General features: G+C 46.5%; 1 protein-coding gene across 4 annotated transcripts in view; it reads right to left on the reverse strand.

Annotated features, from left to right (window-relative positions):
* Window positions 1–18632, reverse strand: part of ZNF608 (zinc finger protein 608) — a 110214-nt gene that overhangs the window by 53143 nt on the left and 38439 nt on the right. For all 4 annotated transcript variants that reach the window (XM_011226018.3, XM_019800524.2, XM_034655945.1 and 1 more), the window contains one exon: window positions 5090–5345. In XM_011226018.3, coding sequence (XP_011224320.2) covers window positions 5090–5345 — 256 coding nt within the window. The remainder of the gene's footprint in view (window positions 1–5089; window positions 5346–18632) is intronic.

Raw genomic sequence — 18632 nt, forward strand, 5'->3', positions numbered from 1 at the left:
CAGAAGCGAAAGTGGACATCTTACTCGCCTTGTGAGTCAAAGCTGAATTTATAAAATCACTGGGAAATACCTCAAGAAGTAATAACATTTCACTTAGTAAAAAAAAAAAAAAGTATTGCACCAATTCCATGCTCAGACACCGAAAACACAAAGTGAGCCTGGATTCATATTTAATCTCTTCTCAAATCAAAATTGAAAATGAAAGTTCTATTTCCAGTAAGAAGTTAGGCAAGTCAATACCACAGCCCAGGCTAACAATACCGTATGTCAGATCCACCGTCAATTTATAGAGGATCATTTGCCTTTTAATGAATGAACTTGAAACCCCCTCTACCGCACACTGAAACACTATCCTCTCCAGGGCTCTGGAGATACAGGAGAAGCAGACGACTTCAAGAGCACCTCCGGTGGTTGAAAGAGAATCGTTTACTTCCCCCCGATTCGTTCCCTTTACAACATTAATTCCCAAGATCGCAGTTCTTGGAAGACACGCAGAACCCCCGATAAAGAACCTCATACAAAGAACCATTCCTCCTCTTACACCAGGTGGTAAGTCATCTCTAAAAAACCACACTGACTTTCATAAGCTGCCATTTGCATTTTCACCGTCCCCTCTGAAACCTCCCAGTAATGCTGCGAGTACAACCCTTTTCATTTGCTACTTTATTAACTTCCTTTAATACTCTGCGTTTCTGAACTGTTTCAAAAATAATTCAGCAGAGACGCCCAGGGAAATGAAGCTTCCACGCCTGGCTCAATGGAGAATCAGTAAGATCCACCCTGCCATGTTAATAAATTAGGAAGAGTAGTACCAATTAGTTGTTCATTAAGCCCCAAACCCTCTGTAAAGTCCAGGTTCAGGACCGAACGCTGGACCGTCTTTCTCACCGGGACGGAGATTGAACAATGACGCTCACCTGCCACACTGGAGCTTTGGGACAGACACTACCTATCCTGGGAAGTAAACAGGGCAGGGGTGTCTGTCCATTTTACACCCAGGAAAATGAGACAACAGCACAGTGACTTCCTCAAAGGGAAAAGGTCAAGCAGCTTGCAGAGGGTTAGGACATCCCCTCTTTCCCCTGAGACCGGGTTTCTCAACCTTGTTTGCTCATCAGAATCCCCTGGGGAGCTTTGGAAAAAAAACACCAACGCCAGGTCACCCAACCAGACCAAACTGCCATCCCAGACCAAGTAAACGCCTGGAAGTGGTGCCTGGGTATGTTTTTTAAAATCTCCAGGTGATTCAAAGGCACAGAGCTGAGAACCCCAGTCCTATAACCTATACATGCTTTAAAGGCCAAAGTAAATGACAGCTGTAACAACGAAGTATGTTCTCAAGTAAATATGATTTAATAACAACCCAGAGGAAAATACACTCCTAAGCTCTAAAATGCCAAGTTCAACATGTACGTATTTACACATTCTGCTGTACCACCATGTTTTTTCTGGGTTTGTCTCCCTCACCCCCAGCCCCCAAAAGAGCAAATTTCCAAACAAATAACTATACAAAGGCATGTGCGCCCCAAATGTCAGGAATGAAATGCTAAGGCAATTCTTTCCAACATCTGAGAGCAATTTTGCACAAGACGTCACTGCTCCTATGCACTCACCTTAAAGAAGAGATCGGAGTAGAAGGACTAAACATCCAATTGCGGTAATAGTTTTTCTCTCCTATGAAGCACACTCCGAAACCCACTAATTATTTCCAGAGGGAACTTCTCTCGTAACATGTTCCTCCTGAGGACACTCTGGTCCTCAGGCAACCAGGACTCCACGAACTGGCAGCGACACTAAAGGCAAAGTCTTTTTGGACTTTTTCCACACGAGGAATCCCAAGCGCAAGAAGCAATTAGTATTTAGTGGGGATTTCATACTGCCGTCTTGCTGGTGCCCACTACCTTTCAAAACAAATCATGAGAACACTCAATATTCCCCCAAGACTGCAGAGAGGAGCTCCTGAAATTTCTGGGACCTTAACCCAGACACACACACCCCCCTATGAATGCACATAACAAATCAGGTTTGTGAAAACCACTACCAGGTATACAACCGCCTCAAAATGAAAATACCAGGGAAGAGATTTTTTTCAACTCCGTCTCCAGGAAGTTAATCACAAGCAACTGGTACTTTCCTAAGCGCCCGACCTGAAGCTTGTCGTTAGCGCAACCCCACAGTCGAAAACTACTGTGGCTTCCCTTCCCCTCCCCTTCTTCCCAAACCCATCCCTTTTCGCTCCGCCACATAACTGGCTCCAAATGTGTTTGCTCTGCTTCTCTTTGTTTTTCCCCAAAGGGAAAAATTAATGGTCAAGTGGGTTTAATTTTTAAATTGGTACAAGAGCTTTAAACACACTGTACTGGAGGGGAAAAAAAATGCAAATGGAATGCTCTTGAAAATGGTTGCACATGAAACACACATCTTACGACCCGTGCCTTTGCGAAGGCGGGTTCTCGAATTCTGTGGAGGTCGGGAGTTGAGTTTATTCAGCAAGAATAACTCTATTAAGAGCTCTGGCTCCGTCTTGTCACCACAGTCAACATCCACACATTTCCAAATCCTGGAAACTGTGAGGCAGTCAAAAGGCTGGGGCTGCAGAAGGCTCCAGTCCTGGGTTTCCAAAGNCTGTGGAGGTCGGGAGTTGAGTTTATTCAGCAAGAATAACTCTATTAAGAGCTCTGGCTCCGTCTTGTCACCACAGTCAACATCCACACATTTCCAAATCCTGGAAACTGTGAGGCAGTCAAAAGGCTGGGGCTGCAGAAGGCTCCAGTCCTGGGTCTCCAAAGCGCCCAAAGCGGCCAGTGCACCCCATGGGGGTGGGGGACACACCCACAGGACTCGGGGATCACAGCACATGGAGGCAGGTACACGGACTCGGGAGGCGGACCACTCAGAGAACATGGAGCAACTCCCGAGACGGTACGTGCATTGGGACCAAACAGAAGGAAGAAAAGAATGTACCAGTGATCCCAGTAATACCATAGAGCTCTTTCACTGATGGCCCACAGTTACTACAGTTGCTGAATACAACATTTTCTTTTTCCTAAGTAACCCCGTCTTTCGTTAGAAGCTCAGGTTCAAGTCAAAACCAAGCCGACTTCCAAGCCAAGTGAACGACTTACAGGCGTTCCAGAAAGTTTGTAGCTAATTTTACAACATCTGCCACCCAGTGAGGTTACACGGCAGGCACCTGTCTGATACAGGAATAAGTAAAATCGTGACAAGCAGTAAAGCGGAGGGCACTAAGTCGTAGCTGAGACAGAAGTGCAAGGCGCCCCTTCACCCAGACGAGCACGGGGTTCAAGTGCAAGAAAATCTTTCTTCCGAGCTGATGGAAATTCAGTCTTAGCCTTTCCAAATCTTTTTCTGTTCTACCACCTTAGTAACGTCTTTCCGTCTCTATATTTTTCTCCCCAAGGTACCAGTCGGACACCCTCAGCCACCGCTTCTGCTCTCGGGAAAACCTGAGAAGAACCCAAGTGTGGAGAACCCAAGGGGAGGCAACAGGGCAGAAGACTGCGCCCCACGTGCGCCCCATCCCTTGCACTGGAGGGCATCTCAACAGACAAGCCAGAGACGAAAATGTGAATTCCAGCTCCTCTTCCCCCAATTCCTCCCAATCTGGCTGCATCGCACTGTTAAAGGTACAAAGAGGATGCAAGACAGCCCACCCCCCCCAACCCCAAACACCAGACATTTCTAAAGCCAAAAGCGAATGTGAACTATCATTTTGGGTTGAGACACAAAAGAGCTCTTCCTCTCTGCTCTTTTCATTCACCTTCTCTGGTTCCTTCTTCTATAACGATTTTTCCTTACTGATGGTACCTATGAAATTTTGTTTCCAAATACAAAATATTTTTCAATAGTATACTTAACGCAATATGCAGAATTCAAAGATTTTCCTATGGTTTTTTGCTTGTCTACCTTGAGACAGCATGCGCTGTTTTCCGCCTTTTGACAATTACGCTGAGACGATCTATCATCTGATTTTCATCTTTTTATATATTTTGCTCTCCTGGAAGTTGCAGCCCTCAATTTTCCCCCTTGATACAGAGGGACCTAAATAGCGATTCTGAGTCTCAGCCCTTTCTAGCTACACTCCTCCTTGCCCTTACTCCTCTCCCAGCTGGCCATGATACCGACGCCTGTCCTCTTCCTTATCCTTGGCCAACCTCGCTTGGAGGGAAAGAAAGGGTTCTTCACTTTCCTTTGTTTGTCTGGGACTCATTTCTTCCTCATTTTCTCTACTCCTCTCATTCCCCAGTGAGCAATGCAGGGCTCTCCTTGCTATTTGGTTTTTAATTACCCGTGGGCCTCTAAGGTCAATGACATCTGAAAGACATTGGACCAGGTAATCGTGTGCTATGAGATGTGGCCGGCCAGGGTTCAGATCCACGGTAGGTATGGTATATGCCACATTTACATTTCTAAGAGCAGTGGCAGATTAATCCTTACCCATTTCTCCTGTGATTACTGGATTACCCTGGCCAGGTAGCCTGCTGAGCTAAGGGGTAGGGAAGGCACCATGTCGCCTGTCACAGAAGAGAAATGAGTGGTTCAGCTGGGGCTTAAGCCTCTGACCTTGGGCTTCATATTAGCTCGGAGCACCAACCAGCCACAGCCATACCAGGGCCATGGCCCTCGCTAAATGCAAGAAACAGAGCTCAATTCAGCAGGTCAATTTAAACCTCAACAACCCATGTCAAGACAAATAAAACAACTACGTCCAGACAGATCGGTTGGCACAACGAGAAGAAAGTGAACTTGAGATCCGTCTGTCTTCCTAATTTCCACGATCCCTCTCGGGGCCAAGGGGAACCCTCACCCTGCTTCCCAGCCTTCCCACACTAGCGCCTAAACTCAGAGCCCTTCCACAGACACCTCATTCACCCTGAACGTAAAAGCACCCGTGAACTAGAAAAGAGAAACACCATTCTTATTTCAACAGAAATCCAGACGGTCTAAAAAGCCCTCCTCTTCCTCTCCGCGCGCCACCAGACAAAGTCCCCTCGCGGGGGGCGGACAGAAACACATACATCATGGGGAAGAGGGCACAGGAAAATAGAGAAAAGTAAAGTGTATTTACCTTCTTCTGTTTCATGCCACACGATCCCTTCCAAATTCACACTGGTCCCAGGTTCACAGGGCCCCAGGCACTCTGGCTCTGTCACTACTCCAACTTCACACGTATTGACACCCACGGAACGAGTCCGAACCAAAAGCTGTTCAACCGGTGCTGCAATATTGGATGAAGACGGGGGAAAGTAGGAGGGCAGGATCTGAGGCGTGAGGCTGCTGGAAATCGGTGGCGGCGGCGCTGGCACTGTAAACAGGGGGTCAACCTGAAAGACAGACAGGCTTACTGCAGTGGCGCTGCATTCTCGGAGCTGTTTGCAATGCAATCTGTTTACATCACTTCTAGAATACATCACTGTTCCAAATTCCATTTGCAATTATAATACGATTCCAGGGTTTGCATGGTGCCAAAAGATAAAGTTGAAGAGAAATGAGCATCTGATTTTTTTTCCCCCATGCCAAACAAGGTCAACATCGGGGCTCTCGCTTCCAGAACGAGAGGCAGGACTTCAATGTCTCACGTCACCGATGGACAATGGGTCAGCCTCAGGCAAGGTGCGTGAAATACGCTCTGCAAAATTAAGGCTCTTTCCCACCTGTAATGAAATCGTACCTCCCAAAGTACAATATTTTCCAAAGGAAGGGCTCCAGTGAACACTGTAGATGCATCATTTGGACAGTGAAGCACAGGAGATGAACTAAAATTGTTTCCAAAGTACTTTATAAACCATAATGAATTAAATCACTGTGAAAATACATTAACTTACTCTGCTGAATATATAAAATACATAAACTTGATTATACACACTCAAACACATAAACTGGATATTATTAGCATGTATTAAGCATCAACTCCTAATTAAGTTTTCTACTGCAAAGTTTAGCAGAATTCATATAAATGGGGAAATAAACGCCATGTGCCCAACATCAACAGAGTTTCTCCAACGCACAGGTCCTTTAGTGGCTCGACCTGGAAAGATCCGTGATGAATCCGACTGAATCCTGGGATAACCCCCTCTAAATCCCGGGAAATAGGAATGACAGCCAATGCAAGAGCTTACAGTGCAATGGTATCTCGTCTCCTGGAAACAGGAAAGGAGATCTCCACCACAAAGTGTCCAGGAGCCTGGCCATAATGAAACCAAAGGCTATGCCCATACTACGCAGGTCGATCGCCAGCCAACCCAGTCCTTCGTCAGACCCATTTTAAGCACTGTTATGACTGTTAGAGAAGAGCTGGGGCCCTGCTGACAGATGGTCAAACGCAGAAGAGCCAAACGCGAAGCCCATCGGCACCGTGACTCCACATTCCCTATGTCCCCCGTGGGACACCCAGAGAGCACCTACCTAGAAGGGAGGATTCCTTGCACACGCTAGCACCTGGGCTAACGAGTCGTATGTGTGAAAAAGGACACACAGAAGTTTCTTCCGGCAAAACGCCACCTTAGTCCGTGGTTCCTGTATCCCAATTAACCTTCGTAAGAAATCAACACTCGGCTACAGATGCACTAGAACAGGGTCTTTGGTGTTTACACACACACACACACACACACACACACACACAATGCATTTCAAGATAAATTGTAGGAGGAAGCGTGCTCCTGGTTCAACAGCTGAAGCAGTCATCTGTGTGGGCTCCTTGTTCATATGACTATAGGAACTATTTCTACAGTTTGCCTTTCACTAAAATGATAAACTGACTTCACTTGCCTGACTGATCCAAGACAGTGAGAACAGCCCTTCACCCATCTGCATAGTAAAGAAACTTAATTTCCTGCTCTCAGGGCTGCCATAAAACTTCCTTTTGCTCCACCCTTTGTATTGTTCTGCATTCTTAATCACAGGGCCCAAGAAAGAAAAGCCTGTAACGGCCCCAAAACCCCAGATCTGGTGATTTATGCTTTCGCGTAAATGCAGCTTAATGTGGATCAGAGTTCACCCTGATAGTTCCTATTTTAAAACTGAGCTGACAAATGGAGAAAGGGGTACTCAGGAAGGAAATTCAAGTGAGGGGGGGAAAAACCCATGCCACCTTTTAGTCTTTACTACAGCCATAAGATTGTGTGAGATAAGAACCGCTTTCCAGAATTTAAAAACAAGGGGGAGGGGAGGGCAAGGAAAATGATAAACCGGTTACTGTAGGTTATTATTTTTTTTTGCATGTTTGCCAACTTCTTAATTTGTATAGTTAGCTGTAAATTGACTATAATTGCTTGCTACATATATAAACGGAAAAGACAAAACAGAACAATATTCTCGAAATACTCTTTATATCCCTTGATCAACAGCCTACGTTAATTCCAAGAGAATAAACACGGCTTCGGTTGGATAAACAACAAAATGGGATGAAAGAAAAGGAGGTAAGGCATCCAAGAGCGCATTAATTCCCCGATTTGCGAGATCAGGATACAATGAGGCAAAGCCTACGATACCAAGTTATAAGGACAGGGCATTGGACACTAGGATGTTGGCCCCAACTCTGACACTAATTAGCTTGTGACTTTGGGGAGGCACCTAACCTCTGCTGAAAACCATTTTCCTCAACTGCAAAATGTAATCTCCAGCCTTCTACTGATGACAAATCCTATCACAACAGAATCTCTGGACTAAATCCCTATTTCAATATAACTCCAGCTATGAATATATCTGCAAATGCGCACATGCACAGACACACACACACACACACACACACACACACACACACACAGCCCTACTATTTGGGATATTTAAGAGAATCCAAACATCAAATGTCTAAAGAATCTAGAAGCCTTGAGAGGAGAGGCCATGGTACCCTGGGCCTACCAGCAAGTGAACTGTGCTTATTTCTGTCCACACAATCCAAATGTGCAATGGTAAGACCCTGGTCGACAGCATTTACAGAGGGGACCTTGGAGCCTTGAAACAAGAAGCTAAGGTTCAGAGAATTTGACCATAAATATGAACTAATCATAAACAGTCCCCCCAAAGCGATAATAGGCTAAAACTCTTAAACTCGATAGGAAAACTCAACAGGTAAACAGTGAAGACGTTCAACTCTTTGACTTACATAATGAATTTCTGGTTTTCCCATGACACTGGCTTCCTCAAGAGAGCCCACAAGTTGCCATTCCTACAGGTAGGTACGGAAATGTCACTACCAGTGAGAGAAAAAAGGGGAACTCTTTTCCCTTGGGATTTCAGAATTTGGAGTGAAGAACAAAGACCATCCATGGGGTCTCCTGGAAACCCCTCTTCCCCAGAGGTCGCCAATCACAGAGGAGCGTAGGCAATTACAGCCACCCCCAGACGTGTTTTAGTTGGTAGGTTTGCTACTTCCTAAAACGTGATGATTTTTTGTCAACACAAAAATGAGGGAAAAGTCTGAATGTCTACTAGCTCTTAAAATAATAATCAGATAGGGGCGCCTGGGTGGCACAGCGGTTGGGCGTCTGCCTTCGGCTCAGGGCGTGATCCCGGCGTTCTGGGATCGAGACCCACATCAGGCTCCTCCGCTGGGAGCCTGCTTCTTCCTCTCCCACCCCTGCTTGTGTTCCCTCTCTCGCTGGCTGTCTCTATCTCTGTCGAATAAATAAATAAAATCTTTAAATAATAATAATAATAATAATCAGATAATGTGCTGGGCCGGGCCGGGCCCACAAGCCTCGTGGCATCAACCGACAGGGCTGAGCCTCCCTTCAGCCTGGCGGTGACCTGCCCGGCTGCAGGCCGCTGACTGTGCATTTCCAGCTGTTCCCCCCGCCCCCTGAGACAATCACAGAATGCTCTACCTCGAAGACCTCCTAGCCCGACCTCCTCCTGCTAGAGAGAAATGTGGCCCATATTTGCACGAGGGCAAGAAGCTGTCTCTGGTGGCAGCCCAATGAGTAGAAAGCAGCAGCGCCCTAGAAGCAGAAACGGGACAGCAGGAGTTCAAATACACACTAGGAGACAAAAGAGAGGTGGAAGGGAGACAATTCAGTGTCACTAATTCCCCCAGCGAACGCCCCCCTACAGGAGGTCTCAGTTCTCTTGTGAATCTTACAGCGTCTAACACAAAGCCACACACGCCATATGTGAAGCAGGGGGCCTGGAGGGATTTTCAGTAGTGTTTTTACCTCTTACAAAAGATCAACTCCACTGCACCCCGATTTCCAGGTCACTGATCTGTAAGACGGAACCGTAACTCTTCAACCAATGAGGCTCGGTTGAAGTCCCTAACAGTCCCTTGTACTTGGTAGTGGTATATCTCAGGTTCAAATCCTGACCCCTCCACGCACCCCCCCCCGTACTTGCTGTGGGGGCAGCTGAGCAAGTCACCTAGTTACTCTGAGGCTCAATGTTTGCATCTAAGAAATGGGAGTAAGAACAACAATTACGCCCAATGGGTCAGAGGGAAGACTCGGTGATATAACTCATACAGAGTGAAGGTTCAGCAAACTGCTTAGCTCAGTAAATGCTGGCTTTGAGAAAGGGGGGGAAAAAAGTCCCTGGTCTGATACTACAGTTCTCTAACCCTGCCTGCAACCTTACAAAGCTCCTTTTTATGTCCTACTATATTTAACATAAATCTATAATCCCCTCCAAATGCATGGTTAAGTGCAGTGAAAGTGTGTTCAAAGTAAGAAAAAGGGCTTAACCCTGAGCAGCTTAGCCCGGAGAAATTCTGCTCCTTTCATACACGGGTGTCTGGCAGCAGTGGACCCAGCTTAATGCCCCCCCACTCACCCCCCCAATTTTACAGCACATCCTGATGAGTCCTATGCCTCTACAAAATCTCCTTCTACCCATCTCTGGTTGCGCCTCTTTTTCCACGCACCGCTGCTCTCCCAAAAGCCACCTGTGAGTTGAGCACACATCCACCCCGTAACCAGTTACTACGCACCTGCGGTGTGCCAGGCACGGGGCAGCGTGCTCGCGCCGCAAGAGCGGCTCAAAGCCAAGCAGCTCCCTGCTCTCCTGGCCTTCCTGCCTCGTCAGCAAGACCGGGGCACTCATCACATAATCCTACAAATACAGCCCAACTACACAAAGGGGCCTGAGTGGAAGACAGTGGGGTAGGGCGTCCGTCTTCCAAACTGGAATGCCAGCTCTACCTCGGGCGACACGACCTCTGGGCGAGTCACCTGACCTGCCTGGGACGCCATGGCTTCATCTGTAGAATGGAAATAATGAGATCAGACAAACAACCCGAGCTCAGCTCCTGGTACAGAGCAACACTCCACAAATATGAGCTACTGCCACTGTCAATATGATTATTGGGATTACAAATCTACTTGAGACCTGAACTAAAAAGAAATCAATAGGTGGTCTGGCCCTTCAAGGCCAAATACCAGGATGTACTACATTTAAAGGCAATTCACGGGAGGCAATTATGAATACCCTTGGAGCATAGGGGGTGGGTGAAGAACGCTCAAACAGTACTCATCAGATAGTCCACGTTAAAAAAAAAAAATCAGTGGGGAATTATTAGTCTAGTACTACTAACATCTAGAATACAAGATCGTCATAGAGAACTAGCCAGTCTGAGCAACGGTTCCTTTGTCAAAGCTCTTTTCTGTCATCTTGATGGGACACTGATGTAACCTATTACAGTCCCAAAAAAGAGAAGCAGGAAAGCAGCCATCTGGNGAGGGGGAGGGGGGGGGGGGGGGGGGGGGGGGGGGGGGGGGCATAAGTCTAACAGCTGGTGGTGGCAGCCTGTCAAACCGAGGAAAGTTAATGTCAAGAACAGACGCGCGGCAGTCTCTCACTGTTATTTTTGCATGATTATTCCCAGGTGTCGGTGCACACTGAGCAGTAGCCCGGCTATTTATCACTCGAGAGAGAGAGAGAGAGANACTCGAGAGAGAGCCTAAGAGCCGGGAGTGGGGGGGGAGCAGGGGCGGGAGAGAGAGGCGGGGAAGAAAAGGTTATTTACACAGATAGCGGCACTTAGTGCGTGTCATCAGAGGGCTGGGGGGGAAAAATCTGCAGAGAGAGAGTATGGCAATATTTTCTCAGTTCACCTTATTTCAAGGGCTTCCTGAGGGCTGATGAGCAAGGAAGGCTCCAAAGCGGGGAGTGGGCGCTTTGCTTCAGTACAGCACCGCCGGTGTCAGCCAGTGATGGGTTCCAGGACTGGGGAAGTGACAGCCAAAGAGGCAGGGTCGCCAGGGCAGGGCTGGGTCGCCAGGGCTCCTGCACCCCTGAGATCCAGCAAAGAGAGATGTGCAGCGGGATTCCATGCAGCCAGAGAAAGGCCAGCCAAGGCCAGGGAGGGGCCACCCTCGAGGGAAGATGGCCCTCCCACGCCCTGGGACCAGTCCCCGCACCCTGATGGGGGAGCTTGCCCTGGGGTTTCCTCCAACGCTTGCAAAGATCCGCCATGCTCATCTGGCTATTAACCCCCACCCCCCTCAATCCTGGGATTCTCAGATCAACAACCACTACAGTGGCCATGGTGTTTTATTCTGCTCAGTAAATATTTTTACCTTCTTGCGAGCGCCCTGGGGCACAATTACTTAATGCTCACGACGTTGCCTCTATATCGTGGTATTTGGCTGTTTTTACGAGATTGCCCACAGTCACCTCTTTCATTTAAAACGCATTAGACAGAGACTGCACTTCAAGTGGGGGAAATCACAGCTCTCTGAGGGCGACTACTGCCACAGTCCGTCCCTCTGCATTTTCACCGCCCTTCGTGCCTGACATCTATGCTGCTTCGTTAGCAAAGCAAGGGAAGCTTACAAAACCGTTTTTCCTTCGGCACAGATCTTTTCTCCAAAATGAACTGTCAAGGTTGAACTTCCACCCCTGATAGAGAAACCTGAACAGATGTACATCGGTCCCTCCTAATTCTGGCTTTCCTAAATGTGGTAGAGAGTTTTCCTTTTGGAACCACGATCAAAGCAACTTCTCCCTTACAGTTTGTGTCTTAAACAACACAGGTGAGCTCTGGGTAATGGTCTACTGGGTCTGAGGCATCAGACACCCTCCATCTCCGTTACGGCTCCACATCCCCATTTTACGGGGGCGGATACCTCCATCTCTGAAATTTCGGAGGACGAACAATTTATTCAAGGCCAAACTTCTCTGATTTCAAAGTCCATGTAAAAATACAAACAGGGACAGCCACTGTTTAACCCCCTATTACATAAGGAGGGACTTACACTGTAGGCTCTCTCTCAGTCCACCGTTGCAAGACTGTGAAGGCAAGTATTTACAGATGAGGAAAAGGAGATCTGGGGAAAGTAAGTAACTGCAGGAGGTCACTCGGGGTGGTGGCCGAGCCCAAACTGAAACCCACAGTAGGGTAAGAGGAAAAGCAAACTCTTCTAAACAGAAAATACAACACAAGATGGAAAGAGGCCTTCCTCCCCAAGGTAATTCTGGACCCTTCTCTGTATGTTGGAAGCCATACACCTGCATCACCTTTCATTGCCCACAGTTCAGAACGGTGCCTCCTGGGGCATCTAGGCAAATACTGCAATCCCTTCTAGAAAGTGCCCTGAACCCGAAGCTCAGGTTTGGTGTTATTGTTTGAAATCGTCCAATTCTAAAAGCAACCACATACACTGGCTGGGAATTATACCATTACTTTCACTGTCTCATTTCCAGATGTGAAGACCAGAGGTGGCCTAAATAAAAGGCCACAGGTTCACCTGCTGAAGTGCTTTCAAAGACTCAGCCCCGGACCTGGTAGGGTCTGACTGGGGGATGGACCAAGGCTCTGGCCTCTAGACAGCTGCTTCCATTTCCGACCATGCCAAAATCACTGAAGGCCAATCCAGGGTCTCTACATGGTGCTACCTGGGTGGTGGGGGGCAGCACCAGGAGGATATGACTGGGAGGGTGTCACTACAGAAGTAGCCCTATGGGCAGATCGCAAAGCAGAGAGACACGAAGGCCAGCAACATGTATAACACAGACTTCAAACAACAGCAAGGATTCTTCACTTCACTCTCTAGACACGACAGTTTTCAAAGCAAAACAGAAGGTACCAGAGTGCGCAGAGTATAATGAAACTACTCGATTCAGCATTTTAAATTTGTTCTTGTTTTGAAGCCAAATAGAATTCTCCCCCCACCCCCAGAAGGCCCTCAACTGTGTAGAGTTCCAGCACCATGGCGCCCGGGCAGGTGCAGGGGACACAAGGACTCCACCAGACCATGTCAGGTGTCACACACTGAACTTCCTCTGCGTTCTCTGCAAAAAACCTGTCTGACTGCTGAGCCAGATTCTTCTTCTGTTTTAAAAGTGCCGCTGACATTTTCCACTGCTCGGAGCGTGGGCTGTGCTTACAGTGTAGCATGGCGCAACCATTGTGTTCACATCTTGTCCATAAGGGTTCTCTGATTTTCTCTCATCCTGCCCATTTTCAGAGTTACTCGGATCACAAAAATAAGCCACAAAGAAAGGAGACCATCATAAACGTACTAAAAAAAGAGAACGTCTATCTTCTTTTGTTAATTCTTTGCACGAGTTCTTTGCCTTTGCAGAAAGCTGCATTCCTGAAGATTTCCACACAAATCCCATCCACATCGGTTAGACCTGGTTCCCAATCCCCTAGGAGTGAAAACAGCAGCTCAGTAATAAAACTCAGGATTTTTAACTGTGGATTTGGCTTACCATGGGTGCACCTACAGGACTAACCCAATCAATTTCAAAACGCCTCAATAAGGAGTATTTTATCAGATACCGGTCGGCCTTACATGTCCACCTTTGCATGGTTCTAATTTCTCCTTGAAATTAGGTTGAAATTAGGGGAAGGTCACAGGCCTTTCACTCTACTTGACACAGACATAATTTTAAGGGAAAAAAGAAGGGGTAAAAACGGAAAGGCAGGCTTATTTGGGAAAAAATCACCTTATTCCTCTTCTCAACTAACAGCAATTCTTTTCTTTGCCTTGTGTTAGGGAATCTCACCTGCAACCTGCTAATACAGAGTATTTTCAATGAAAATTATAGGCATTTGAATTATAACTGCAATACACGCTCATCACAACAAATTCAAGAAAAAGGAAGTGCCTGAGTCACACTGCAGAGGTGAGATGTAGAGGGTCAAAAACCAGCTTCTCCAAAGCATGGTGGGTCAGCCACAGAACGGGACAATTTTGACTCCCGGCCCAGGATACCCACCTTGGTACCAGTCACTCTCCTCTCCGCAAAATCAAACACTGCACATTTACATTCTTTTTTTTTTCCTTAAAGATTTTTATTTAGAGTGAAAGCGTGGCGGGGGGGAGCAGAGGGAGAGGGAGAAAGAAGCAGGGAGCACCTGTTGGCTGAGCAAGGAGCCCGATGTGGGACTCAATCGCAGGACCCTGGGATCATGACCTGAGCAGAAGGCAGAGGCTTCACCGACTAAGCCACCCAGGCGCCCTGCTCACTTCAATTCTTTATCACGTATCTAAGAGGCACGGCATGAACATCTTGCCTCCCTTTCCTCCATATCTTCCAAATGCTGATCCAAAATACTGATCAATTTCAATAAATGAATGAAAGCTTTGAGATTTTAATTCCATACTGAATCAAACTAGATGACTCAGGAAAGCTCTCCATGCTCTACCACAGAAATGGAAATGTGAGAGAAAGAATGAATCACAGAGCTCCTCCGGTCATCGACACACCCACCTCTCAAGGACACCTCAGACATAGTCATATTCATTCTCATTTCGGTTCCACCTGCTCATTCCAAGTCTTAAGAGGTAAGTTACTTCTCAGGGACAGGAGCCAAACCAGAGGCTGTTGGCTATCCCAGGGAGGGCCGTGCCGTGGCCTCTACCAAGTTCTGTACCCAAACTACAACTTTTCAAAGTTTCTTCTCACAAAGCCCCACACAAAAAGACCTGCTCCCAGGACCAGAATTCTGTTTTCCCTCCCGAGAACAAAGATTCTAGAAGCCAACAGGTCATTCTCTAGGGAGACCTTTCTTCTATCAGGCTTTTATGCATCCTTCCAGAAATGGTATCCACATAAAAACATGTGAGGGGGGATCAGTTTTTATTTACTAGCCTTCTGCACGAATTTTAATATGAACAGGTAAATTCATAAATTTTTTTAAAAAACTAAACTTTTAATAAAAAGATGTTAAGCCATTCTACTTTATGATAAAAGTAAGCCAATGCCAGTGCAGAGGGCAGAGAGCATATGATTAAGGCGATTATTTCAAGTTCTTGTGCAGAGGTCCTGAGATTAACAAGCCAAGGGTGGTATAAGGTCTTCGTTTGCGTGACAGGAGGACCGTGTATCGAGCCCACGTCCTCCCCTTTATTAAGGCTGCTGCTTACTAAACCCACCGCTTTCTCAGATAAGTCATTCCTTCATAGGACAAACTTTTGCCAGGGAACCACTATGTACCCAGCATGGCTGCAGGAGCCCTGGAGGGCACCACGACCACGGGGGAGACCAGCAACAAGTGGACAGGGCTGAGGTGGCACACTGCGGCAGCCCCCCGGACGGGGTGGAGCGCGTGATGATGGATCTTAAGGAAGTGCAGAGTGGAGCCTGGGGAGGGAACAGGAGATGAGGACAGAGCTGGGCCATTCTAGACACTACTGGCAGTGGGGTCAGAAAGACAGAAGTGAAGCAGGAAAAGCAGGCAGCTCATGAGGGCCCTGGATTAGGCTCAGAACTTGGGGGTTACTGTGGAGCTGGAAGCCAGTACTAAGGATGTAAATTAGGGGCACAGGAGGCTCAGACTGCTCCCCTGCTAAAAAGCACATGGGACATCGTGTAGGCAACAGAGGAGAGGGGAAGCTGGAGGAAGGAGGATAGTTAGGAAGCCATGACAGTAGTCCAGGGAAGAGGTGGTGGCCGCTGTGGGGAGCGGAGGAGAGGACGGGCAGCGCCCCCAAAGGTGGGAGCAGGGCGCTAAGATCAGAGTGGTGGGGGAGGTATGGCGTCCAACATCGGGGAGCAGTCAAGAGAAGTCCGTGCCCACCCCTGTGGAGCTGGCCCCGGCCCACCCCCAACCCTCCCAGAAGAGCAAGACTGCTAGCTTTTTAAAGGCTAGTGACTCTTAACCGAGCCCTTAATTTCAATTTAACAATTGGCCCCCACATAGTGTGGCCCCAATGCCTCCTTGGAACCTTCTGTTTCAATCCAGCTGAAGACAGTGTGAAAATTAATAAAGGGAAGTCCAGAAATTCAGCAGGGGGAGGTTCTCAGGCCCCATCACTTGTCATCAACCTCAGACCCAACAGGGAGACAGGGCCTTGCAGGTGGACACTACTTTACTACCTCGGAAAGAAGAAAGGGTTTCCTCCGCCCCCAGCAACAGCCCAGCCAATCAGAGACAGGACTCACCCAATGAGAAGGCACCATACTTCCAGCTCCCAGTGTACTCCAATGGACTCTTTGTTTACAACAGTCCTCCCACTTCCCTCATCTTCCCTAAAGGAGCTGGCCCCTCCTTCGATCTCCAGAGGTGCCCATGATTTTTGCTGTAGCTTGCTTGTCCCAGATTGCAATTCTCTGCTATTCCCAAATAATCCCATTTTTCGCTAGTAAAATAACTGGCAGTTTTAGTTTTAAGGTTAAGAAAATAATGATTTAACACCATGGCTGCGGCCACCTCTTTTCCATTAGATGATTCCTCACCTTTGAGAACTCAGACTCCACCCCCAAATTCCATCTCCCTCCATCCTTCCAGGTCCCTGGCAGCCAAGAAAGTAATGAGACCTTCACTTCAGGGGGCTTTATCACAAAACCAATGCATATCCCGAATATGCTTTTTCGAAATGCGCTCACCTGATCTGCCCCTCCCTGAGTGATGCCCTGAAGTACGTGAGGCACCTCCCCTTGAGAATCACTGCCCCTCCCAGGACAGACAGAAACTCTCTTCCCACTCTTGGCACCTTATTAAAAATATGTTCCCTCGTTTCCTATGTTCCCACCCCCCAGCTACAAATCCCATTTTCTCCAATGCAAACACCTTCCCTTCTTGAAGCAGGGAGCCTCTGCAAGAAAGTACATCAAGGGCATTTTACCCTGCTTGGGCCATCAGTACACCATCTACACAAGGGTCAGCAAATGAAGGCCAGTGGGTCAAACACAACCACTAATCCATTTTAGTTATTTCCTCTTTAGAGTCGAAAAGGAACAAGGGGTAATGGAGGGTAGGAGACAGGGTCACACTATCTTAGCATTCATATTTCCAGAATACTTAAATCTTCCACGTGTCTTATTTCAGAACAGATTTTAGATGACTATAACAAATTATTAAGACCAATTGTAGGGTAACTGACCCAAACTCATACCTATCAAATAATCCCTGCTCTAAATCTTGGCCATATAAAACCTTAAGATTATCAGGTCCAAAATAAAAGGTTGACCACAACTTTGACGGTGGATGTTAAAACCTGTCTAAGATTTCTTAACCAATGAAGAAGACATTTTATGTAATGGTGGCCACCCTTCCCCCACAAGAGAGCAGAAAACAGTGGACAGATGCCATATACTAATATCAAACCCTGTGGGCGATTGCACCTTTCATATTTATATTAAAATGTATGTTTGTATTATGCTCCCCCTTAATATTACAGTAATTTCCAGCTAGTCGATAAACACCTGCAGAGTGTTAGCAGGAGACTAAGCTAAATTTAAATCAAGTTAATTTGAATCATGATTTAAATCATCAGTCAAGAAGAACTGGTATCTTTTTAAAATTAAAGAATGCATACTTATTTTTGCCATAATCGTAATATACTTCATAAAACTCATATATATACTACTTTTTGAAAGGAAACATTATTTAAAGATGGCAAAAAAAAAAACACCCTTTAAAATACTCCAATTATCTTTATCTTTAATATTACCATCCAGCCTTTACATAAGGGTACGTATAATCAAAACCATACTCAATCTTTCAATAGATTTTTTTCATATTTTACAGCTATATCAGGAACTCCAATACAGCTGTTTATGTATCGAAACTCAATGAAGAACCCATTTACATCACTGAAAGATTATCTTCTCCAAGTTAATAGTGAATATTTTCTCACAGTGTGTTAAAATCAAATTACCATAACCCAAAGAACTTATATTTACATTGTTTTCTTTAATAAAAAAAAAAAAAGGAAGGTAGGGGCAATTTCCTTCAACTACAGATCAATTTAAGATAAGGAGCCTAGTTAAGTATTTTTATTTTTCGATGCTAATCAATAAACATTATTTTTTTTGTTGTTAAAGATTTTATTTATTTATGTGACAGAGAGACAGCCAGCGAGAGAGGGAACACAAGCAGAGGGAGTGGGAGAGGAAGAAGCAGGCTCCCAGCGGAGGAGCCTGATGTGGGGCTCGATCCCGGAACTCCGGGATCACGCCCTGAGCCGAAGGCAGATGCTTAACGACTGCGCTACCCAGGCGCCCCAATAAACATTATTTTTTGACAACAGTGCTTATTTAAATTACAGGCCTAAAATTTACTAGGGCAAAGGAGTGCTCAGGTCAAAGCCACTCCCAGGCAGTTAAGGATTAAATATGGCCCCTAGAAGTGAGTGACCAAGTGAGAAACGAAATTGGAGAAAACAGCTTCATCTAGGTAAAAAGGCCAAATAATATAAAAAAAAGGCACAAAGGCCAAATAATATAAA

Source organism: Ailuropoda melanoleuca, chromosome 3, assembly GCF_002007445.2.
Source record: "Ailuropoda melanoleuca isolate Jingjing chromosome 3, ASM200744v2, whole genome shotgun sequence".
Classification (NCBI taxonomy): Eukaryota; Metazoa; Chordata; class Mammalia; order Carnivora; family Ursidae; genus Ailuropoda; species Ailuropoda melanoleuca.